This window comes from Antedon bifida, chromosome 3 (assembly GCF_963402885.1).
Source record: "Antedon bifida chromosome 3, ecAntBifi1.1, whole genome shotgun sequence".
NCBI classification, from domain to species: domain Eukaryota; kingdom Metazoa; phylum Echinodermata; class Crinoidea; order Comatulida; family Antedonidae; genus Antedon; species Antedon bifida.
The window spans coordinates 14378277-14404641 of record NC_136228.1 but is presented as its reverse complement, the minus strand read 5'-3'; the positions used below and the strand labels follow the sequence as shown (position 1 = coordinate 14404641).

Genomic DNA, 26365 nt, shown 5'->3' with positions numbered 1-26365 from the left:
GGATAAAAAATATATTATACATAAGCTTTTTAACCAACCAATCAGAAGTGAGTTGACGTCGTTTCTATACTTGTGTCACCACATAACAAACAGGCCTTCCTGGGGTTTCCCTGATCTCTGATGATGTGTGTTTACCTAGCCCTTGTTGAAGGTGCACTTTCACCTTGGCTGGGAAAACCCAGGGCAATTTTCAGTCATTGTTGTCTTTCAGGTTTAGACACGCAAGTGATTAATAATTTCCAATTGACCATATCATAAAAAAAAAACCTATCAAAAACTGCGTTTGTGAGTTTATTCTCTGTTGATATAAAATCTTTTATTTTCCATTGAATAGGCTGACATACAAGACTGATTGAGGAAGTCATATGACACAGAGAACGCGGCAAAGAGGGTGTTGGCACTTTGCATAACAATAAACACCTTGTAGGCTGGTAGCGTCCTTTGATGTAGAGCTGTACAATCCCATGCTGGACCAGTGGATGGAGGATTCTTTTCCAGACAAATGATGGTTACCTACAATTATTTATGAAATCATTAGTGTGAGTTGTATATATTTTAAATTTCATTATAGTAATTTTACTTTTAAGCTAGTAGAGCTCTTTGTATGAAGGTTTAAACATGGAGCTATAAATAATAGTTCCATGAGTTAAAGCTAATCAGTAATAATACAATACAACGAACAGTAGCAAAAACATAATGTATTATACATCGTACATTCCTATCCTAATAAACTTTTCAAAACTTTCTATTATTTAAAAATCGAAGAAAGTCAGGTCTCAGATCCATCCTATATGTGTTTCTCAGAGACTTGGGGCGGATTGCTATAAGCGGTCTATAACCGGTCTTAGCGCGCTATAATTCGTGACGTAGCAAGTAGTCTTTATTAGTAGTCTTTATTATTGACCATTGCTATACTGCGGTCTAACCTGTAAGCAGTCTTTAAAATTAAAGCCTACTCGAAGGAGTCTTAAAACAGTCTGAAACCTCTCTTTTTGTTGCTTTTACGTATTATTTATCGTCAAAGACAACCAATTGAACGAGTTTTAAGTGTTAAATCAAATAACGGTGATTTTATTTTTATATAGGCCTAGAATAGATTTTCTTGCGTAGAAATGTACGTACTGTTATGATTGTGAATTGAACAAGCGTGACAAACATTACCTTATTTGGTATTCTACGCGCAAAGTACGCCCTCAATTTGTTACTTTAACGCGGTCTTATCTAAGACTGTTTTATAGCAATGGTCTAACAGGGGGGGCTTTAGTAAGACTGTCTATCTGATAAAGCCGGCTTTAATCAGGGAGTTAAGACCGTCAGTTAAGACTGTTTTTTAGCAATCCGCCCCTGGTTATCGGAGGATAAGTCAGATGAACGTTTTGAGATTTGTGGGTTCCAGTTATTTCAAGGAATTCCTTGCTCAAATGGTAAATAATAGTGCAATGATTTTGCACAATAATAAAGTATTATTATTATAATTAAATTGCGCAAAAAGCTGTTGCCTTAAACAAACACTGCATGTAGCCAAAGTAATTGTACTTGATCATTTTGCTAACACCTTCATCTTTTAATTATTGTGCAGCGGCACAACATCTATAAATGTACAGGTAGCCCCTTTCATCTGGCCAGACACAACACATGGCATCTATCTCTAGTTCCAAAAAACTCCAGGTACCACCAGACAGAATTATAAAAGCTGTCTCTCCTACTGTTGAGTTATCATATGAATACTGAATGACCTGATATAGTTTTATCTCATTTTAGGTAGGAATTGGGTCTGCTAATTTAATACCAACCTAGGTTATAAGTTGACTTGCATGATTATAAAGTTTCCTCAAAGGCGTTTTCATCTTTCAAATCCTGTTTCATATTTTTTTTTTCAGATTAATTTTATCATCATCTAAGTTAACCCAAACGACTGACTTCCGATACGTTGATTAAACATTTTAATCACGATGGCGTCAATGGGACAGTCGGACGGTATGTACATTTTTTTCCATTCTATTTCCTTTATGAATTATAACAATGTAGGTCTAGGCTAAAATAGTTTCTTGTATGGCCCACATTTATTTAATTTTGTTATATACTGTAATTAAAATTCTAATTAGCCCTACTAGTCTGCTATCTTTGAAAAGGAAAAGTGAAATTCAAAATCAACACGCCTTTAGATGCATTTATTTTCTTTATTTTTTGTAACTATGTATGCAGATCATGCATATTTTCTTTCTTTTTAATTTGTGTGTAAACTTTTATTACAACTAAAGCCGAGGCTAAATATACATACTGTATAATCACAGGGAATATTCAAATTTTGTGATACAGTGTGTAACATTTAAAACACAAATTAGCCGAAACATTATTAATATTCCAGCTTTTAATGTTATTATAATTCTCTCATTGTTCTAAATTTCATTGTTCAGAAACTTATCAAAGTAATATAGAATTGAAATCGGCTTTAAGTAGAATTAATTAAAATGTAGAATAGTAATAAAAGTACAATGTAAGTTTTTCATCAAAAGTTATATTTTCAAAAAGATAATTTACTAGATATACTGTATCTAGCAAAGATTGACAGTTATACCCAGGCAATCTGAAGTAGGGAATTATTTTGGAATTCCCTTGTACACTAATTGTTCCTAGTTACATGATAAGGTTTATACCAAGCAAGTTTAAAACCTCTTTGTCTTATCTGACAAAGTGACATGTAATTGTAATTATCTAATAATAAATTAACCAACATTTTTGGGGGATTCCCTATTTTTTAAATTCAAACAAGGATATAGCCAATCATCTTGACATACAGTGTCCTACAATAAGGTTATGTATCTAAAGTTGGACTTGGCTAAACATTTTTAATCTATTTATCATATTTATGATTAACTTCTTTATATATTAATAGTATCTATTTCAATGTCCCATGCAACGATCTTGATTACGATTATATTACATAATTAGTTTTATGGTCCCATCATTAGTAGTATGGACATTTTATGCATTATGGATTCTTCTCATATCAATATAATAATATATGAAAATTTTAACTATTCCACTTATAACTATAGTATAAAATATCTGCCATTATTTAAGTCTATTGGGATGTGAATAAGATTTTAGGTTATAGTTAAAGTCTAGTTTGAGAGATGAGAATGATTCAAGTTGAAATTTGAAGTTTAAGCTGAAAGGAATTAAATACAGATGGTACTCTATGATGAATACTGTACATGGTTTAACAAAAACAAAAAAAAATGAGTTTCAGAATTAAATACATTTTTAAAAAAATACAAATGATTTTTCAATTTTCAGATGTTCCATTTGATTTAACTATACTATATTTTGATGATGCGTTCCAGTGGTGCGAGTATCTTTTTGACCTTTTCCATGCGTATGACCTAACGCAGAACTCGGAACGAATTAATGACTTTCCTACAAACAAGGTAACATTAAGCAATATCAAACGTTCCTTTGTGCAATTAGTAATCATATCTCCGCAATGCATTAAAAGCTGCTCCACGATGATCGAACAAGTAGCAATGTCAAATTCCACCATTGGTTTGATATGTGGCACAAATGAGGAGGATATTGAACTATTGTACAAGAGAATTCCATCAGCGAAATCTTGGAAATTGGTCGATACAAATGCTAAGTCGATTGTTACTGAAACAATTACCATGATAAAGCAACCGCAAATTTATGAAAGTAATGAAGAACTTTACGAAGATATGGGTCGTAAGTAGATTTACTTTGTGCATAACTGGGAAACAATAGTAGTAGGTATCCCAATGAAGCGGATTTTCGTTACCGCGATTTTAACACGTTCGGGAAATTTCAAAAAGTGACGTGTCTTTGAAGTTAAAAATATACTATTTCTTATGTACCCATGTGAATAAAAATTATATGTTTGGAAAGATCTTGTTTAAGGGATTATTTTTATATATTTTTAATCTATGTTTATTAAACATTTTAATAGAAAACGTGAGTTAAAAATGAGGTACAAAAGCCGGCGAGCCGAAATCCGTGCGCTAAAAATAACTTTGGAAAACACCTACCCATTTTGAAAACACGATCGCACGAGGTCCATAATAGGTGGTGGAGTAATTTTTGCTGCATGTTATCAGGCTTTAAATACTCTTTATTTTGGTATGTAAATCGGTTATTATTATTATGAACATCCGCCTCAAATGTCAATTTTAACGATAACAATTGAATTTTTGAGTCATTCTCATTATCAAAATTTGGCTAATTTATTTTTTTCTTTTTTTTTTTTTTTCTTTGCGTGGACCTCGTGCGAAGAGGCCAACAAGACCAATCACTGAAAAAAATAATCCTTACCATAAATATCAGTGTTTACCATTTTCCTTACGGGGGATTCAGTTCTCCGCTTATTACTAAATTACCGTCGCACAGGCAATGTGCATGGTATGCATGTATTAGCGCGTTAATTCATGATTGGATACCCCCGCAGTGGACTGTTCTATTTTCTGAAGTAGTCTTCGCCGCACACGAGGCATGTCGAAAAATGTCGCCTCGCATGGAATATTTGCTTCGAAACGTCAATTTTACCGATTTATTAAATTATTTAATAAGTGGAATATTTATCAATCTGCTATATAAAGCAAGTACGTTAGGAAGAAATGTACCGAAGAAATTTAAGAAGCTTTGAATTTGCTATGCAGCGGCCATAACCCATTCATGTAGGCGGCCGAAACGCGCTTTTGGTCAGGGTTGCCGTTGTATATGTATACGCTGTTTCTTGGCCTTATTTTATTCCGTATATTTCATTTTAAAGTGCAACTTTCGGTTAGAATAATCGAAAGGGAAATAAAATTAAACATGTTAACATTATACTATTGAGGTAATTACTTTGTTAAATTTAAAATTCGTCTGTTTCTTTTCGATATTTCTTAGGCAGAATTTAGCGTTTGTGCAATTAGTCAGACCCCTCCTCCCTCTCTAAATTTTCGGAACGTACAATGCAAAAGATAGGAAGCTAAGTTCAGCACTTCTTTTATGTACATTTAGGCCCAGGACCCCATATTTCAAGATCGGAAATTTGCCACTTTTATTTTAATATTGCGAACTTTAATTTATTTTTAAAGGATTTTGTCGGCATAATAATTATAATACTGTATTGATTCAAATAAACACCCCAGGGCGTTTATTGTTCCAGTAACTTCAAACCAGGTACAACCCTACGGTGTACACTACCTAACGAGCCAACAATAACCACTATTACTTTGCATTTGAATACAGTGTCCACAGTTATTAATTCACACAATTGCATGTACACTTTCTAAATTTTGTCTCGTAACAGGTCTTCTTTTTTTTTTTTTTTTTTTATTTCATCTTCATCCAACAGCGACCAAAGTCTGGTCGCCCATAACATGATTGAATCAATAAATATAATTTATATAGATACTTAATTAAACAACACAATTAGCTAAAATTACAGGTATATCAATACCATAGCAAATTATCATAAAGAAAGTAATTATATAAATGTTTAGCAACAGTAATCTTACAATGAAAACAATAAATAGTATCACAAAAAATATCAATAAACGGATTTTGAGTGAGTGGCCGAGCGGTTAAGACAGTGGAACCGTAATCACGTAGCCATAACATCGGCAGGGGTTCGAGGCTCACTCACTCCATGGTTCTGGTGGTAGAACGAGTCTTCTCGGATAAGGACTATAAACCGTAGGTCCAGTGTACACAACTTGCTCGTGTGCACTTTAAAGAACCTAGTACATCTTTCGAGACGAGTAGGGGGTTACCCCGGTGTATTAGTACATCACAGCCACTGATCACCAACTGGGCCCTCTGGGAGATCAGTCTTTGACTGAAGAGGTCACCCAGTATAAAGATAAAACAAACAAACAAAGGATTACAATAACAAATAGAATTAAATAATCTAGGAAGCCGACAGATCCAACCATCCCTAGTTACATTAACCCTTCCCGGTGGAACAAAAAATAACCGAGGATTTCTTAATCTATAAACAGGAACGGAAAGTTTAAAATAAGAAATAAAGTTACCATCAACAACAGAGTTCATACATTTATACAAGAAAATTTTAAAATGAAATATATTCCTTCTATCTTTAAAGCCTTGTCTACACTATCAAACTTTATGTGTAAAAAAAATGTGATGTGCCCATATATGGTAGTGCTATGCTTAAATATAGAAGTGATATGACATCATCATGTCCATATATGGGCACATCACATTTTTTTGACACATAAAGTTTGATACTGTAGTGTAGACAAAGCTTTAGTAAAGCTAACTCGGGATTTTGACCAAATTTACGGAAATAAAACCTACAAAACTTATTTTGAACACGTTGTAACCTAATAGACTGAGAAGAAGAAATTGAATTAAAAATAACAAATCAAAACTCAAGATTAGACCAAACTAAAGATTTATACATAAGAATCAATGCCTTACTATCATTGATATGTCTGCAATGTCTCCAAATGAATCCAAGGAGTCTGTTACTCTTAGCTACAACATAATCAACATGTTTACAAAAATTTAAAGAAGAATCAATCATAACGCCTAAATCCTTATGAACAGAAACTTTTTCAAGAACAATATTATTAATCTTGAAATCAGTTGAATGGGTTTTTTCTTAAGAGCAACACTAGTGAACAAGACCATCCAAATCTGCCTGCAGAAGCAACATATCATTATCAGTTGAAATAGTCCGAAAAAGTTTAATGTCATCCACAAATGCATCAAATGGAGTTGAAATTTCAATAATAAAAGGTTTTTTTGACTGATTGTCGATCAATAGCAGATCAGGTCTTCGATATTGTATTATACTGAAATCGGTATCACAATTAGGAAACATTCTACAATTAATTAACTTGTCCTTAAAAGAACTGATATTAGAACGTAAAATCATTATTTCTTTATGGATTATGTCCATGTTTCTAAAAGTCATACAACCATTCATAACATGCGATACTGTGTCATTTAGATTATTACATACTATACATCGTTTATGGTGGATAAATACAAAGCAAACAAGCTTATCTCTCAATGACAAGTTATTAAAAAATAACTTCAGATCTCTACCAACTGTACTGAATATCCTTCCTTGAGATTTCAAACCACTTAATCGTTTTATTCTAGTTTCAGTGTGTGTCATTTTAATATATTTAGAGAGAACGATATGGAATTCAAATTCCTTAACATTACCATTAATATTATATAAGGCATAGAAAGTATCATCTTTTAGTCTAATCTCAATATGCTCGTGCATGCATAATTCATTAAGTTCAACCCAAATAGATTTGGGCCAGTTTACTTTTCCCTGTTTAATTACTCAACCATCATTTTCAACAATGTAACCTCTAAAATTACGGGTATGTTCGTCATTAATTACATTAGCTTTACGCATGTGTAGTTTAAAGGACTGTCTTACTTACACTAAATTTAGTTTGTTCATCATCAGAATTTAAACACTGTAAGAGAAACTATATTTTTGTGGCAAAATACATGGTCACATGGTTTAATGACTCCCAGTCCACCTTTTCCAGACGGTATAAATACCAGGTCTCTGTTGGATGATGTATTAGGAGATAGCCAATTGTCGTACATATTCAATAATAATATTCTCAATTTCTTTCAATTTCTTCAGTGCAATTGACATATTGCACATGAAGAAGTTTACTTTTGACAATGCCATTTCATTAATTGCTTTTAACTTAGCCACAACTGGAAGGGGGGAAGGAGTGAATGAGTTAAAAATTTTCATCAATTGAGCATCAGATGCTTTCCCATCTAAACTTATATCATATCCTAAGTATTTGTATTTGCCCTGCTTGCCCAACTTTGGAATTTCCGAGCCCTGTATCTTAATATTTACATCAGATGTTATGTCTTTACGATTCCAGTTATTTCCTGGCCTGTGTCCGTGCAATAAACCACATTTTATATGTTTAACATTCATACCGGTTAATTCAACAAATTGGGTTGTTTTATTATTATTATTATTACTGCCTTTCCGCTGAAAAGTCTGCCGACATTTCCGCTTGGGCTGCTCCTTAAATCTCTTTTACTAGTTTCTTCCAGTCTGATCTTTCATTGGCTAGTTCTTTAAGTTGTTTCATGTCTTTCTTGGTTTTCAATTGTCCGGGATACTTAATGTCTGTATTCTGCTTATAAAGGGTGAGTAGGTCGTTGCTGAGAGTTATTGGTAGGGTGGTTCTCGGTCTTCCTCGAAATTTTATATTGGTAGTGTTGCTGAAATAATAGCTTATTGCTGTGTTGGCTGGTGTACATGGGTCTTGTCTAAGTATGTGACCCAATAGTCTCCATCTTGCGTCGACTATTTCTAATGAAATCGGTTTTGTTCCTGTCCTTCTGTATAAATTTATGTTCGATATCCTGTCTGGGAACCTGATACCTATGATTTTGCGAAGTTGCTGTCTGTGAAATGTGTCGAGTTTATGTGCTTCTTCTTTTGTGAGTCCCCATGTTTCAGAGTTGTAGAGTAATATACTTTTAACTAGTGAGTTGTACAGCTTGATACGTATTTTTAATTTGATTTTATCTTTTCGAAGCCACATCGAGTTTAGTTTGGTCATTGCTACACGCGCTAGTTGTTTTCTTCTAATTATGTCTTGTCTGTCCCCAAGGAGCGATCCTACTTTTCTCGTGTTTCTCCATTGTTCTTGTATGTCCTCTTTTTCTCGTCTTATTGGGTTGTTTTGTTACACATAATTCCCAGTTCCTCTTTATTTGTACACATCCCAACATCATCAACATATCCCTGTACTGGATTTGGTATAGTTGGTTCCTCCTTATTATTTATTACCCATCGAATCCAGATATCTATACTCTGTTCAAATACATCCATCGAAATTGGGTCACCTTGTATGGTACCCCTGAACCTATCAATTGTTTCTGTATAACCAGATTTACATTTAACTTTAAACTTAGAGTCCTTGTACATTTTCTCAATAAGTTCAACATACTGTTCGGGGTAACCAAACCATCGTAGAGCATATGCCATAAATTCATGTGAAATGCTTCCGAACGCGTCCGCTAAATCTACAAAACAAATGTACAGTACATCTGTCCAGATATATTTTTAAAGTCACTTATACTTATAGCTGTTTCCATGCAAAACATGTGTTCCTGTAGACCATTCCGTTTCTAATTTTCAGATAATCGTTTGTTTCTGTTAGCTCAATCCATTATTCTTCTTTCCAATAATTTATTACGGTAAATATTTTATAGCAGGTTAACAGAAGCAATATTGGAACAAACAATTAATTGGAATTAATTTAACAATAGCGATTTTCGATTCTACAGGAATTCGTTTACAGTCCATACATGTGTTGAACATATCAATTAGAACTGGATATGAATGCTCTTTAACTGATTTCAGATCACTTTATGTGATTCGGTCTATTCCGGGTGCACTCCGCCTGCTAGGTATGCATTTAATTGTCGCCCCTAATTCTTTGTCGGTTAATTTTGCTAAGACATCATCATATTTCTCCGGTTTGCTAATATTAAGCGCCTTACTTCATATCGCGTTATCCGCGTCCCAATTAACAGTTTTCCGGCATTATAATCCGTATAAAATGTGTGCACATCATAGTCTGTAACAGGACATTTAGCTGGTGTTTTTTCAACATTACCGTTTTTAATTATACGAATAGCGACTTTCCTATTTGATTTCCATAACTTAGCTAGCCGTTTCCTAGATTCTGTCAAAGAAAGGCTGTATTTTCTTACGAACAAATGTCAGTTTGGTCTCAATGTTGTCTAGTATATTAGACCAGTCATCACACAGGGGCGGATCCAGGATTTAACAGAGGGGTGTTCGAATTTGGTACCAAGGAGGCCTGTGGCGAACCCAATTTTGTTAAATTACACCCCTAGACGGCCGGAAATGGTACTCTTGCACGTAAAATTCATGCTAAATGACACCTGTACTTAGCCGGAAATTACATTCCCATAGCGTGCTCTAGTACTCAGAAAAATGATCGGACTTTTTCCGGAATTCCGCTGACAAGCACACGTTTGAGATTCGCGTGTTCTGTGTGGGAACCGCCGATTGTTTGATCGTTCACAAGTTTTAATTTGCGTTAAGTGGCGTTTTCAATCAAACTAGAAAAACATGCATTTTGTGCTAGACTTGTAAATGTTTTTTTTTTTTTTAAAGCCTTTCTTTAACTAGGCTCTGCCTCATTGAATAGAACAGTCAAATATTCTTCCCATTCAACTTATAAACATTCCTTATAGAATCAAAATGAGTACTTTTAGGCAATAAATGCTGTAAATTAATAGATGACAGGGACGGATGCAGGGTTGTTGCCCTAATGACTCGGGCAACACCCTTAATTTCATACTAAATGTTTTTTCCCATTTCATCGTATACAACATCCATATAATGTTATATAGAAGTCCAGGGCTGGAAAAGAATATCTGTAAATTGGCAGACTACACACATATTTTTTTGTAGATATTTTTCTGACCATGCGCAGAATGAATTTCTGAATGAGTAGTGGCTTGTGGTGCGTCATGAGAGGTACGAAAGAAGGCCAAAATCCTGTCATATGGGGATCGTCGATTTGTTCATAATAATTGTGTTTTGCCGGCCGGATGTTTTCTATAATTTAAGGCCAAAAAATCATAATTTTCGTATAGTTTTGTATTTCCGTGTAGTACCCTGTTTATCTTCATGTCCGTACGTCCGAAATATTAGGCCGAATTTCCTTAGTAATTATCACGGAGTAATACTCTCATTATTTTCGTTGTTTTCTTTTTGAGTGTGGTTAAAATGGATATGAAAGGATTTTAAAATTTCACAAAAATAACTTTGTATGAATTCTTTTAATGTTAATAAACAGCACACAAAAAATTAGATTCAAATACCTAGTAGAACTTGAGAAATAAACAAATTAAATTTTGGTATAAAACGTCCGCAAAATGGCCGACCAACTGGCACGCCATCTTAATTTTTATGAACGTTCTATACGCACGTACGAGATCGTCAAATTTAGAGTTTGAAACACCCGGGGTTGTAGCCACGACAGCAGTCGTTTTGTGATTGGTTAATGAATTTTAATACAGTCCAATCACCGCCTTGTCTCGTTCGCGGACTGTGTGGTGGTGGTGTAAACAAAATAAACAAACCCATCCTACACGAGACTCACGTGTTGCAAGCTCCCTGTTGCTGCAGTCATAGAAAATATCGATATTTCACAAATCAATAAAAAGTTATGTCTGCAAAGATTGTATTGGCAGAAATAGTGTGTGGAATGAATTTTATTGAACAAATGTATCATAATGAGTTTGGAACAAGCAGGATTTTTCAAACGGGACATAAATTACTTTTGAAACCCGAGTGATACATTTTAATTCTATCAACACCAGCCAGCTCCATCATATTCAAGTGATGGATTCTTTCATAAATGTCCATTGTACATAGTATTTGGCTAAATAAATAAAAAAAGAAGTACAGTAGTGGTTTATTTGTTTATATACCCAGACCCATTTAGATGGTTAAAAACAAACACTATATGATGCACTGCTACTACTAGTGTACTGTCTGGTAGTACATTACTATAGTTACAGTATGACTGCAACCATAGCATTCACGTCTAAAGCATTCTATTATGCATAAATATTTAGTTCTGTAATTTTAATTGTCTGCGCTCATTCTATACTTGGTGTCTTAGTATACTGCATATGTATCGTGCAAGCATGATCCCAGTAGCATCTATTATAAAGTACGCTGGGCATCTTTCTATTCACCTGAAAAAAGGAAAATGAATAAGCACATGTTTATCTGCCCTCAAAACAAAATAATAATTTAGTATAATGTATTATGTAGGTTTGATCAACAGTTTAAAATAGCAATGCTCAGTATCTGTTACCTTAATATTATAATTTGACTAACATTTGCGCTTCCATTCCAATCAATAAATACATTTGCTTATCCCGTCCATCAATTATCATAGTTGCACTCCAATTATAGACCTGTAGGTAGGTAAAAATACAAATGAATTGTTTATTTATACTGTATTAATAATATGATACAAGCTCAAATACCCCTAACTAGGCCTGGCCTGTTATACCCTTTATTACTACATTAGAGAAAATCCGCCTCTATTCATTTTATTGGGAATCCTAATATTTTGGTATTCAGTGTTGCCTAGCCTAGGGCGGCATGTAATAACAAAAAAATATTTTAATAATGCGTTAGTCAGAAACGGACACTACAGCACACAACAATATACACAACAATATTAATAAACGTACTTATAAATAATGTGTATATACATAATACAGTAACACAATTGTGTCTACCATTAACACCCTCAACGATACATAAAGGAGCATACGCTCTCAGCTCACCTCTGGCCGGGCGACTAAACACCGTATCCAGCAGTCATCACTACTAAAAAGGCCTAGCCTAGGCCTAGGCTAGCTAGCTCCAGGCCATGGCATTGTCAAACACCATTTACTCGTCCAACGGTTTCTTCAAAACGATGTTAACACCCGTGTTAACAAGACAATGTGGACGAATTTCCATCAATTTCAGTTAATTACAACGTAATAATAATAGATGAATGTTTCAATAATACGTGTATACTAAATAGCGAAATAAACATCGCTCGCGAGAGGAGGGTCGAGAGAGAGGCCAAGGTGATCGACTCTGTGATTCTCACGCATGCGCAAAATAACTCCGTGTACCCAGCAAGATAGGCATTTGGCTATGAATTTCGTGAAAGGTGGCCTTGAAAAACGAAATTAAAATCCGTTTAAAAAAAAACATGGTTGATAATATGAATTAATTTTATTCGATTAAGCTAACATAATAAAAATATCAAAGCGATAAGTAATTACTACCATGCTTTTGCATCAATCAATGATTTACTCCTAAATTCCTATCTCTGTAATACAAAAATAACTTTTAGTGACGTCACAAAAAGTTTTTCACAGGTTTCTCAGGGGCGTTTTGAGGGCGTTGTCGTCCTCCAAAACATTAAGTATGACTATGGCAAGCTTAAAACTGATTGATCTACACGTTGAGCCAATAAAATAATATTGCTAGGAACCCTTTCATATCCATTTTAAGCAACACTAGTATTGTACAGTATAGTGGATAAATGAAAATGAATTTTGGAAATTGTGGTTTTAACTGCTGACTTATTTAGCATTAAATAATACAATTTAACGTTTTGCTCAATTTATTTATATATAATAGCAGCATCATATTTTTTTGTCTAACTTTTTCAAATCATTAATTGATAGTAATAATTAATTTTCATTAATTGATTACAGTTACTGTATTAGAAATTGAATGTATTACCGACCGGAGGTTTCATCGGGGACTTCCCCTAATTCGCATATGCAAAAAATGCTATCCTATTGTTAGTCGCGTGTGTAGTCAGCCGATATAATTCCCATTCCAAAGGTTAACCCACCTAAGGTTCTTGAGAATGACTTGCGTCCTATTTCGCTGACTTCCACCACCATGAAAGTTATTGAAGGGATCGTAGGGGAAATGATTTGGGTCCAAATTAAAGATAAAATCAAGTTGAATCAATTTGGTTGCTCTAAGGGTGTGTCTACCACTGACGCTCTTATAAATTTGTTAACCGAATGCTTTACTGCTACTGACCAAGTAGATGCTGGGGTAGCACTAACATTTCATTTTGTTTAGCCATTTGGCGAAAGTCAAAATATTTTTTTTAGTCAAATCAGTTTATCTATAGCCAAAATGGCTAAAGTCCAATTTTTTTATTTAGCCAAATGAATCGGTCATTAGCCAAAATTAAAAAATTTTGAAATATAATGGTAAAAACGTTTTAGTTAATTTATCTATGTCAATAGGTCTATACACTGTTTCCTGAACATTTTTGTAAGGCATTTGGGGAAAGAGAGCCATGCCTAAATCACTGTATATTTGATTAAAAAAAATAATTGTTGTTGTATTTTATATGATCAAAACAATTGTTCAAATTGTTTTTAATCATACAGCATTCATACAGTTATCAATTTAATAAGAAACATTTTACAGTTTTCTTAAATCCTCTGAACGCTATGTTATTTTTGTTTTTTACGCTTTGCTGGTGGCTTCCGTAACACGCGAAAATGTTAAGACTTTCACGGTCACCCACCATCACCGCCGCGCAGCGGGTGAATGTTTTTAAATTGGGTATGCTCAAGAGGTGCGAAAGTGCAGTAGCGCAGGCCTAGCTAGGCCCCTAGCCTAGGCCTAAAAAATTATGCTAAAAATATTTCTAGCAAACGAACACTCGTATCGTTGTTGAACGTGCAGATAATATAGGCCAAAGCACAGGGAAAAGGCGTTTCTGTCGGGGGAGAAATTTATACCATCCCGGCTCGATTATTTATTACCCAACAACACAGAAGCCGGCGGCCGGCCTTGCTGTTTATATAGTCCGCAATAAATGCATGTGTGTGTTTAGCTAAATCCCCGTTAGACTCTACCATTTCCCGAATGTTGTTTTGTTTACTCTACTGACGCACTGCACGCACGAGGAAACTTTATTAAGGGTAAAATATGAAACTACATTATTGGAGCCTAAAATGCATAACGCATAAATATTGATTTCGATAAGATCATTCATTGAAGATACTATGTTTTTTTTAATCTGAAAAGAACACCTTTATCGAAAAATAGACAATCCCGGTAAATAGCCGACAGTCGGCATTTGAGTCGTCGATCGTTTGTGCAGCGCAACACGTGATAGTTTGGGTAGACTCCATCATCCATGTGTCGTGTAACGTCTGTCATTCTGTGCAGTCTCCCTCTGCTATCTCCATCATATTGAAATAACAAAGAGACGCCTGGTACAAGAAACAAGTTGACGAAAACGGAGCTTGAAGTAAACAACATGATAACGAACAAAATAAATGCTTGAAGATCGACAAATGGACCTTTTAGTTGGACTTTATGCTTTCGCCAAAATGATTATTTTATTATCTATTTTATCATATGTCATAGCCAAAATGGCTAAAGTAGCCGTTTTATTTTTCGCCAATCTTTCGGCCAGTGCGAGCCCAGAGATGAAATGAGATTATTATTGCTTGATTTCAAAAAGGCTTATGATTTAATTGACCATAATATATTAATTGACAAGTTGCATAAGTTAGGGGTCGAAGACCATCTAATCTCCTGGATATATGCTTTTCTCTGTGACAGAAAACAACGTGTTAAATTAGGCGATGAATTGTCCCCATGGATAGTCGTTAAGGGCGGTATCCCCCAGGGTTCCTGGTTGGGGCCCATGTTGTTTATCATCTTTGTCGACAATCTTCTGGATGGGGTGCCGTGCATGAAATACATGGACGACACCTCCATCCATGAACGCGTCGGCAACGATGGGGCAACTGTACTCCAAACCACTCTTGACGAAACTGTCCAGTGGGCTAATGATAACAATATGTCCCTTAATATTAAGAAAACGAAAGAGATGAGAATTAGTTGTAAAAGGTCAAAGACGGCTTTTGAGCCACTTCATGTTGGAGATTGTAATCTGGAACGTGTTGACAAATTTAAACTCCTTGGTGTTATTATTTCTCATAATTTGTCATGGCAACCCCATATTGACAAAATGATTAGTAAATGTAATTCTAGAATGTACTTTCTCAAACAGGTGCGGAGGGCAGGCCTGGATGCCCCCGCACTTGTCCAATTTTATACTAGTATCATTAGACCCATATTAGAATATGCGGCCCCAGTTTGGGGATCAAATATTACGAAGCAACAGAGTCAACAACTTGAACAAATTCAGAGAAGGGCCTTTAAATGTATTTTTCCACAGGCTACTTATTTCAGCAGCTTCCTTGGTTTTTCTACCCTAGAAGACCGCCGTGTTCGACTGAGCAAGGATTTTTTCGTTAAAATCAAAGACCCCAGTCACAGATTGAATCATTTGTTACCAGAGGCTCCATCTGCTGCTTATAATCTTAGAAGACTCCGTGAGTTCTGTATCCCTAGAGTTAAAACTAACCGTTCTAAAACGTTTATTATTAATCACGGACTTTTCCAAAAATGGTAATCATATGTGTTCTGTTTTTAAATTTTTTTAATTTTTAAAAATTTTGAAAAAATTTTTTGGTGATTGTATGTACTTTCTTTCTAAATATTTATTATATTTGTATATTGCATTTTATGTTTCTGAGGGAAACACTTTTGTTAAACTTCAATCTTCCTTTGATTGCAATAAAGTTCTATTCGTATTCGTACGATCGTATTGAAAAATAGGCTACGATCGCATTGAAACATAGGCTACGATCGTATTGAAACATAGGCTACGATCTTATTGAAAAATAGGCTACAATCGTCTGTTTGCTAGCGTACTTGGAGTGACATTTTACGGTGAACAAGAGGTACCATTTATCATGCATCTAGGGGTGTCATTTAACAGAATTCGCTTCACCACAAGCACCACCATGGGGGTGGGGATCTGTGTCTCAAATACTCAGTGTCCACAGCCCTGGACCCATTGGGCAACCCCCTGGATGATGGCATCATCCGTTAAGATTCCGTTCAGATTTACATGTTAAAAACTTGCTGAATCACTGATGTATAATGGTTATAATAGTACATTATATGATGTAAATTGGTTATAGTGTATGCAAACTTTAGTTGTGTTCTTGATTGACTACAGTTGTATTTGTTGGACATATTTATAATGTTATATAGATTTGTACATTGGTATAGTGTTATATAGATTTGTACATTGGTTATACTGTTATATAGATTTGTACATTGGTTATACTGTTATATAGATTTGTACATTGGTTATAGTGTATGCAAGTTTTAGTTGTGTTCTTGATTGACTACAGTTGCATTTGTTGAGAACATTTATTGAATTGAAGAGTAGAGAATTATTGCAAATATTTCCTTTCAAAACCTATGTTATCATGACAAATGCATCCATTGAAATACTTTTATTTTTCACCCTGTTATTGTGAGGTTCAAGGGAATTGTTCATTGCAAGGTTTCTTAATTTGTATTCATCATAAATGTTTGTGTTTCAACAATTTGTTTGCATTTCCTTTGTGGTTTAAACCAGGGCGGTTTTTGTATTGTCATTTTCAAGTTAATGATTTGTACCATATAATAAGTCAATGTAAAACCTGCTATTGTTATGTATTTTTACCCTTGCCACACATAAAATTCATGATAAATGGCACCTCTAATTCATTGGCTGTGTATTGTGCAGCAAACAGATAATCAGTGATCATAATTTTCCGGTGGTAAAAAAACATGTGACGTAACATTTTTTGCGTGTTCTATGTGAACCGCCGATTGTTTGATTGTTGATCATCAGTGGTTTGCATACCGTATAGCCTATATATAGATTCACTCAACCAATTGGTAATTTAGAACATTTGCTACAATTAAATGCTGTACGCGGTTAAGTAGATAGTTATTAAAGTTGTGCGGCTACGCCAATCTCCATCCCTATCCGCCCTTTGGATCTGGCCCAGGATCAGTCTAGGAGAGAACCATGTGCAAGATAAAACGTTCCGCTGTGGGTATTTGCGTCCAGCAATAAAACAAGAAATATTTCTTACAGACTAGACTACCAGTCATAGACTCTTTTCTCCCAGATGTGCTTTGAGGTTTGAGCATGCCCAGTCCAAGTTTCCAAATACCCATTTTTGAGCCGTTTTTAAACAATAGAAATTTAAAAAACCGAGCTTGTAAGGGCGTGTGATGTAGTGTGTTGAACGTTGGACTAACGAATCCAATGCTCGTCGCATTGCTTGTATCCTAAGGCAAGTTTGCCACTCCCCACCCAGGTGTACCTTCTAAGGTCAAGTCTGATGACTAGCTGCATTATAAGAGTATGTTTCCAAAATTAACTGGGGTAATAATATGTACAGCGCTTAGAGGTTTCACAACATTAGAAGCTTTATAAATATAATATCAGTGTAAACAAGAGCAATCAGAAATCACAAACCCCCACACCAAGGGCTGGCCTCCAAAATTAATAATGGTATTAATATTGTCTGATAATCTTAGAGGCAAAATCATTATTATGAATTGTGGGTTGTACTAATGTAAGGTTGGTGTGAAATTAAATGTTGTTTTTTTAACTTTCTACATTGTGAACTATAAAATGTTTTGGTGTAACATTAACATTTAGGGAATCATAATGTTACTTATTTTTAGTAAGAATTTGTTATAAAACAGTCTGCAAATGTGCCCACAATGAAGGTGGAAAACAATCTTTAGTGAATATTATAACATACCTGATTGTATTCTCGCAATTTGTTAATGGGCTGCTTCCCGGCCTAGCAATTGTCAATGATTAAATTGAATAAAAGTACTGTTATAAAACAAATAATGAATGTTTTGTATTTCGCGTTAAAATCTAACTCCAGCGATATGATATACATTCTTTTAAATGATGTTGTGCCCTTAAAGGTCAATTTACACAGACGAGCGGTAACAGTTAGCGGTAGAGGTAAGCTGAATTTACGAGCGGTGTTTATGGAAAATAGGTGCTTGTAGGCCTCGAGGCTAGTGCATGTTGCAGACACCGATGGCCTAGACTAGACATGTTATGACTGACTGTCATTAGGCCTAGAGCAGTAGACTACCACAGGCCTAGGCCTGGTTTTAGAGGAACTTGTTGCATAATAACGTCCCAAATGTATCTTTTCTTTATACTATGATACTATCCTTATACAAACAATCAGTCACGTCATAGTTATTTGTATTTCTGAATAATAAGAAGTTGCGAAACTAGACTATGCCTACTACGTCCCTCATATTTATTGTCATCTGACCAAATGGCAACCTAAACAGATGTGGATAAACCAAAGAATTTCTAGGTCTAATAATGAAAAAGAACAGATTGTACAAAGCAGATCTCTGGACATTTAGAGCGACTTAATCATATTTCTATCGGCAATTGCATTAATTATCTCTGTAAAATTTGTTACCATAAGTTATATGACGTAAATGTTTTTTAATATGTGTCCGTAATATTTTTGTTGCCTTTGACAGATTCGTTTTTTTTTTCTGTTTCTACTGTTTCTATTGAAATAAATGGTATGATATATGATATATAAACTACTGTCCTATAATTTTATTTGCAGGAAACACAATGGCTGGTTCTGAATCTTTGAACAGTTTCCAAGACCTAAAAGCTAATCTTGGTAAATGCTTTGTCGGTGAAAGATACCGTTGGCTAAGGTTCCTACTATTTGATCAATTGGATGTCAGTTACATTACAAATCAAGATTTCAATGGACATGAATTGCTCAATGCACTTGAAGACAACGATTTCATCTCACCAACCAATGTTAACTTGCTGTTAGAGATTACAAATACATCTGAAATCCAAAAGGCCAAAAATCTTGTGTCAAAGTATATGACAGACAACAACATTCTGAATAGACATACTGATAGAACCAAGTTGTCACCTTACAGAAAGCGACTGTTCAAGGCCCTGAATCAAGTTGACCCAGATGCATTACATAATGTTACTGCTTACTATAAATTGAGAAAATATAACTTCTCCAATGTATGGGATGCAGTTCTCAAACTGGAGATTGAGGGAGAATTAGCAGATGATCCAGACAAAATACAGAGGTTTGCAGATCGTCTTGGAGGAATAGCAAGTAACACACTACTTGGTAAAGGTATGTTATAGAACTATATCCTAAAGTTAATTGTTGATGTTATGTCCAATTTAACAACAAATGTATGTAATGGTAATTTAATTTCAATAAAATAATAATTTAATTTAAAGTTGAGAATATATTTTTATAGGCAACAGTGAGAAGGACAAGAATCAGACTACGTCTTCAAGTAAACAATGGCAACCAAGTGAAGGTAAATTACGTGACAAAACGGCAAACAAAAACAAAGAATTATAAACATTAAAAATAAAGATATGGACAAGATGATATAAAGATATAATGACATGGTGTTAATGAGAATGATATTACTCTAACATTAATAATCATAATATTTCAACAAAAGTATATAATGTTATTAAGACAAAAATAAAGGAAGTGGGTAGTTTTGTTGTACTGTAGTTGTTTTCTATTAAAAGCTCTTAAACAATTCATGATTTCAACAATGAAAACTATGCTAATTATATAAGAGGTTCCCACTTCTGTGTTTGGCCATTGGCTCATGGTTTCCTCAAGGGATGTATGTCAACTTTTTTGAAAAATTAAAACTTGTTTTTATGCATATATTTTTATTTAAAAACCTGCTTTTCTTTATCGTATAGATTTCTTAGAGGATGATTTTAAACAGTTGATTGGAGACTTTGCACAATGGTTTGATGACCGTGGACTTCTTAACAGGCTACAAGTTCTATTCATAGAAATGGTAGACGACATTGAAGAGGTGAAACGGGTTACCAGTACAATCGACCTGTTAGTTCTTTTATCTGCAATTGGACGATTGAGTCAAACAAATCTGTCTGTCCTGTATGACACAATAGAAGTAACTAAACAATTTGGCTTCGAGTCAACTATCACAGAAAAGCTTCCTGCTTTCAAAGATATTGAAAAACGTACAGTAGTATCATTTTCACCACACGCACTAACGATTTTTAATCTGGGAAAATCTCTTAGTGATTCAGAAATCGAAACTCTTGATAAACGATACAACTTTCCTGTCCTTAAGAAGTATGTAGACAGCTGGAGTTTGATTTTGGATTTTAAAACGAGAGGGTTGCTGAGTGAAGACAAACTAGAAAAAGTTAAGAAGGTTCTTAATAGAGGTAATGTTGGAACATCAGGTTCAAATCCAGGTATGTTTTATTTATCATGGTAACAATGTAGATTAAGTAATACACCACTACTTTTTTTCATGTAACACATTCACAGCATATATTTTGTGCTAAAAGTCAGAGTTAAGGATTACACCATTCCTAGTGATAGTGGTTTCCCTGATTTTCACCCCACTCAGCATTCCACTTTTTGTGTTGTTTGTTGTGTTTATGTGTTTGCTGAACGGAATAAAAAAAAAGCACAATTAACATCATTGTGCAAATTTGTGTCATGTTGAGCCACCAATTCCTAGTACTGTAGATAAAGATTATTAATATATTGATATAATTATTGATATAATGATGATCATACTATGATAATGATAAACAGTTGGTGATCAGATGATAAATTTACTAAAGCACAAAAAAACACAAACAAATTTGAATGACATAAATAAATGTAGTACATTCAGTTGGTAACTGTATACATTTGAGTTAAAAATATACAGTATAAACACAGGGTGTAAAATGCTTCCAATGATTATTGTATATATTATGTACTTGCTTGTGATATAATTATGCTAAACATGATGTGGTATGGATACAGAAGCTGATGACCACAATAAAGAACAAAAATTGAAAGAAATGAACAATCATGCATTCCATAATAAAGAAGATTGTATCAATTGCTATAAATAATGACATTTTCATTCAGCAGATAAAGAGGAGTCAATTGTAGACTCGAAAGGTGAAACTCTTCACCTTAAGAATGAAGACATAAAATTGGAGATACAACCTGGAGCAATTGAAGAAGGAAAGACAGTTAACATATCAATAGAATATGTTTCTGAGGAAACAGACATGCCCGTTACCCATCTTCATGAATCAATAATATCACCTATTGTTAAATGTGGACCAGAAGGCACCACATTCAACAAGCCCATTTCATTGTCATTTCCACACGATGCTGTAAATGAAGAGAATTGGGAATTCACTCTACTTGTTAAAGATCGCATTCAAGATGAATGGAAACAAATAGCATTGACTAATGATAGAAAGGATGTACAGTTTACTTTAAGCAAAGGTCTATGTTGTATAACGTTAAATCATTTCAGTTGGTATGCACTAAAGGGTTTTATAAGAAATTTCTTGCATGCTAAGAAAAAAATGATGTTAGGAGTTTTTGGAAAGATGCTTGAAAATGAATATCAATTTCAAACAAGACTTTTTAAACAGAGAGATAAAAAAGTAATTACTTTAATTTGTTATTAAGCACCAGTTAGTGAAGATAAATGCAATGGTCGTAATCAATCTATAAGATACAGTAATATACAAATAGTAAATGTATTTATGAGAATATTTCATTCAACTCATAAACATTTATTTTATTTACAAGTATATTACAGTATTTTACTTACATTTGCTGTTGAATATATAGATTAAATAGTTGCTTTGTCACGATTTCTTCCAGCAAAAATAATTCTACAAAGAGAAAATTTCAGCAATTGCTTATAGTAAGAATTGTTCTGTTTTCCAGCTCGATATTTGTGCCAAAAAAAGATTTTTTGAGTTAATTTTGTTATTCAGGGTGCCATTTTTTTCAAAATACTTTTCAGTTGCCATTTTGAATTCCAAAATGGCCGACATTCCACACTAAACTTGTTCATCCATGGTATCATTGGAAAGGGAATGTAATAATTCACTTTATTCCGTTACACCTATATTAATAAATGCATAGTTACATAGTTATTGAGCAATAAAACAAGTCACATGACCAATAAGGTCAACATGCCATTTCACCAAATACTTTACTGTTTAGTATTATCAGATAGCTTTTTTAATTCTGAATACAGTTTTTTAAGTAATTTTTCAAAATTTTCTACTTAACTACACTTATTTATCTAACCAGCAAATAAAACAAATCTGGATTTTTTTAAAAGTTACGTTTCTGCTCTAGTAGTTTTATTTAATTTAAATTATTACATTTTTGTAAACAAGGATTATTTTCTGTTGCATTTTAAAAATAATTTTATGTAACAACTTGCTTGAATGGTGCTAAAAACAATTTTGCATTGCACCTAAATTTAGCTGCGAAACAATGGTTGTTTGATCTTATTATTTTTTACTTGCACAGCGAAAACAGGGCAAATCGAAGATCTTGACACTAAACTTAACTTATACTAAAGTATTTTCACACACTGAACTTGTTATTATAACCAGATAACTGTTACCAAAATGTGAATAAAAAAAATCTGTATTTATCTTAATACTAAGGAGACCTTTTGATTGTACATTTAAAGACAATATGTACATAATTGGAAAATTATGACAAAGAACAATGGAAAATTGGACAGTAATTAGTAATCTGTATTCAGAATCAAAAAAGCTCGACTCCAACGATACCAAACAGTAAAGTATTTGAGAAAATTACTTGTTGACATTTTGACCTTTATTGGTCACGTGACATGACTTGTTTATTGTTAAATAACTATGTAACTATGCATTTATCGATATGGATTTAATGGGATAAAATGATCAGTGTTACATTCATTCCCTTTCCGATGATGCTATGGATGGCAAATTTTTATTGTGGAATGTTGGCCATTTTGAAATTCAAAATAGTGACAGGGAGTTGGTCGAATAATCTTTTTTAATTCAGCAACTCAAGAATAACAATTAGGAGTAAACATAATTTTATGAAATTAACTTAACTTAACTGCTTATTTTATATATTTTAAAATGGTAAAGTATGAAAAGTACAAGACCATGTAAAGTAAAAAAATTGTCATTGTAGTACATGGATATTCACAGGGCTGAATTGAAGTTACAGTATAATAACATATTAAATAAATGATAGAAAAAAATTCCAAATTTGCTCAAAAAATACTCTTCGCATCACAAGTCTAACATTTTAGAATTATTAATTTTTAACTGTTAATTAAATTAAAGTTAAAATTAATTAATTGAATAGATTCCTATTAAATGATAGAATAAATACACTGTTAACAAGTGTACATGGTTGTCTGATATATATTTCAGAGTATAGAAGAAGAGCACACAGTTCATGGTGAGAAGAGTTTAATAGTACATGAAGAAATACTTTCTACGTATGAAGACATGGAAATTACTGTTGAAGTATCAAACGAGGAATGGGAAATTCAGGAAAAAAAAACACAAGTAAGTAAATGTATTGTTGTAATGCTGTATATTATACAAATTATGAAGAATATATGTATTAAACAGATGTTTTGCAGCAATACCATATAATAAATCAGTATATAACAGAAATCTCCATTATCCAAGTATATAACACATCTAAGACACCGTTACACCTGTTTTTGGCCCAGGACCAGCGAAATTTAATTGTTTGCAATGAAATTCAAATCATCAACATTTCGCATCATCCTCTCAATGGAAAACCAACAGAGAGTAAATAAGTTTCAAAGAATATAACTAATCTCAATCTAGTGAAACATTTCCTATTTGAAATGGAACAACTTCACAATCAAACATTAACATTCTCGAGACATGGCACAAGGCTTATAGCAACATCAACTTGGTAGAATAAGGAAAAACACAACAGGGCATGTACAAAGCACTATAAGAAGCCAAGCTGTGAAAGTTTTCCACAATCACAGCTAGAACAAGAATTTGCTAACAGCAACACAACTGAAATTGTACCGATAATGGATACATTACTAGGCTATGACTTAATTGATTTGTTACCCACTGGAAACTGAACTTAACAAAATATTTAAACAAAAGTTGCTTGCCAAATGTTGTCACAGAAAAAATAAATAAGGTAAAGGTAAAACATCAATTACGTTAAGAATTACATTTAACATACAGTAATGGAATAGACTTAAAATTGTATGAATTTTTTTTTTTTTTTAATCAATTTTTGGTGTTGCAGAAACATTTTAAAAAGATGATAACGTATCTATAAATGGATATAGATGGTTAAAGAATAGAACTCATAAAGGTGGTATGTCTATACTAATGAGTGGCTAATTATTACAAATAATGAATGTTTGTGAGTTGGATAGCGAGAATATATCATGAGTTGAAAGATTGACTGCTCTATTTTCAAAGAGGCAGAACCGAGTTGAAAATAAAGCAGTCAACTTTTAACTCATGAAATATTCTCTCCATTCAACAAATACGAAATATTCATTATTTGTTTTATAACACGCCTACTTTTATTCAATTTATCCATCGTATATCATTGACGAATGCTAGGACAGAAAGCTAGGTTATAGACGGCGCACACAACAAGTTGATGTTCAGACGCGATCAGCCAACAACATTGTGTGGCAAAAAAAACTTGGGTCTATTAACTATTTTCCCTCAACTTTTTGGGTAAATACACCTAGCCTACTAGGCCTACCGCGGCAAGGGCCACTCTGCTTGGCAAATCACAGCCTAGTAGGCCTAGCAAAACAGTCATGTATCAGAAATGACAAGATATAGTGTGGTGTGTGTTTATGTTTTTTTTTTTTTATGGGGCTGCGGTGCAGACAACTGCTTTACTTGTAAATCGTGCAGCGGCTAACGCGATGGGTATTCTGCCACACGATTTACACGCAGTGCTGTTATGCTTTTTTGCTGTGCACTTTTTGCACTCCAGTGCATAATATTGAAAAAATAAAGAGCGCACATGTTACTCATTTGAGCACGTCTGATTGACTACATCCTTGAACTTATTTTATAAAGCGCATTAATTATCGCCATCAGATATAAATTTTTACACACAAACACAACCAATCTGTGGCTATGATTCATGTTTTTTAATGTGTCCTACTAAACACCACCAGATACCTACCAGAGCAACAAATCCTACCACCAGAGAGCAGCCACCTGTTTGGAATTGTTTATTAATGGTATATTACAAATTTCAATGGTTAATTCTTTCAGAAACTGATAAAATTGAAGTTAAAAATAAATTTCTCAGCGCTGCAATTTCCTAGAATCGAATGCGTTAATCCGTGTCTATTGTGTATTCTATTCAACGGTCAACTGTGCCGCAACCGATGCATTTATTTGGTCAAATACATTCTTTTGTGTGCACTAACATTTATTATTTATCTTATTCCAGACCAACAGCGAATCATCGCCACTAACAGGCTGGGTAAAATCTTGATAAAAACTACTTTAAATAAAAAATTTAAATCATTAAAACAAGATGACATCGAAGATAGAAAATGATATTTCAGGTTAAAAGTGATGTAAAATAATAATGGAAAGAAGCGATCAATATTGGTGTTATTACTTAAGGAATTATATTGTAATTGTGAATTATATATTTAAAAATAAGTAACTTATTTGTTAGTCAACTGCTCTCACAGCATTTATTTGGTCAAATAAAATCAGAAATTCTTTTCTGTACACTATAACATTTAATAATAAATAAAACTATACAATATTCACACACTTTTTTTGTTCTTTTTTTTTAATGAAACCATAGAATTGACTAGTACGGTCATTTCAGTAAATCCGACACGCCTTCTGTCAGTGATGGTATTCTGTTTAATAAAGCACGTGTCTTTTTGATCATCTAAAATTGTACCCAAAGTATTTATTTCATACACAATCCAAATGTTATTGTCGTGGTTCGGGAATCCTTA

General features: G+C 33.7%; 1 protein-coding gene and 1 long non-coding RNA gene across 3 annotated transcripts; one reads left to right on the top strand and one right to left on the bottom strand.

Moving 5' to 3' along the window:
• Positions 1 to 362: 362 nt before the first annotated feature.
• Positions 363 to 26124, top strand: LOC144837867 (uncharacterized). 2 transcript variants are annotated; one of them, XM_078693166.1, is made up of 8 exons: positions 363 to 539; positions 1881 to 1977; positions 3301 to 3723; positions 19111 to 19656; positions 19787 to 19849; positions 20256 to 20783; positions 21460 to 21989; positions 23781 to 26124. In XM_078693166.1, exons 2-8 carry the CDS (start codon positions 1953 to 1955, stop codon positions 24006 to 24008), a joined length of 2343 nt encoding a protein of 780 aa, XP_078549292.1. In that variant the 5' UTR covers positions 363 to 539; positions 1881 to 1952; the 3' UTR covers positions 24009 to 26124. The 2 variants fall into 2 exon arrangements, with proteins under 2 accessions (XP_078549292.1, XP_078549291.1); XM_078693165.1 differs by having other exon boundaries at positions 21457 to 21989.
• LOC144837541 (uncharacterized) lies at positions 11634 to 12832 on the bottom strand. Its single transcript, XR_013611522.1, has 3 exons — positions 12328 to 12832; positions 11895 to 11997; positions 11634 to 11772 (listed from the first exon to the last, which is right to left on the bottom strand). It is a non-coding gene; the product is annotated as an uncharacterized LOC144837541 (long non-coding RNA).
• Positions 26125 to 26365: the final 241 nt, after the last annotated feature.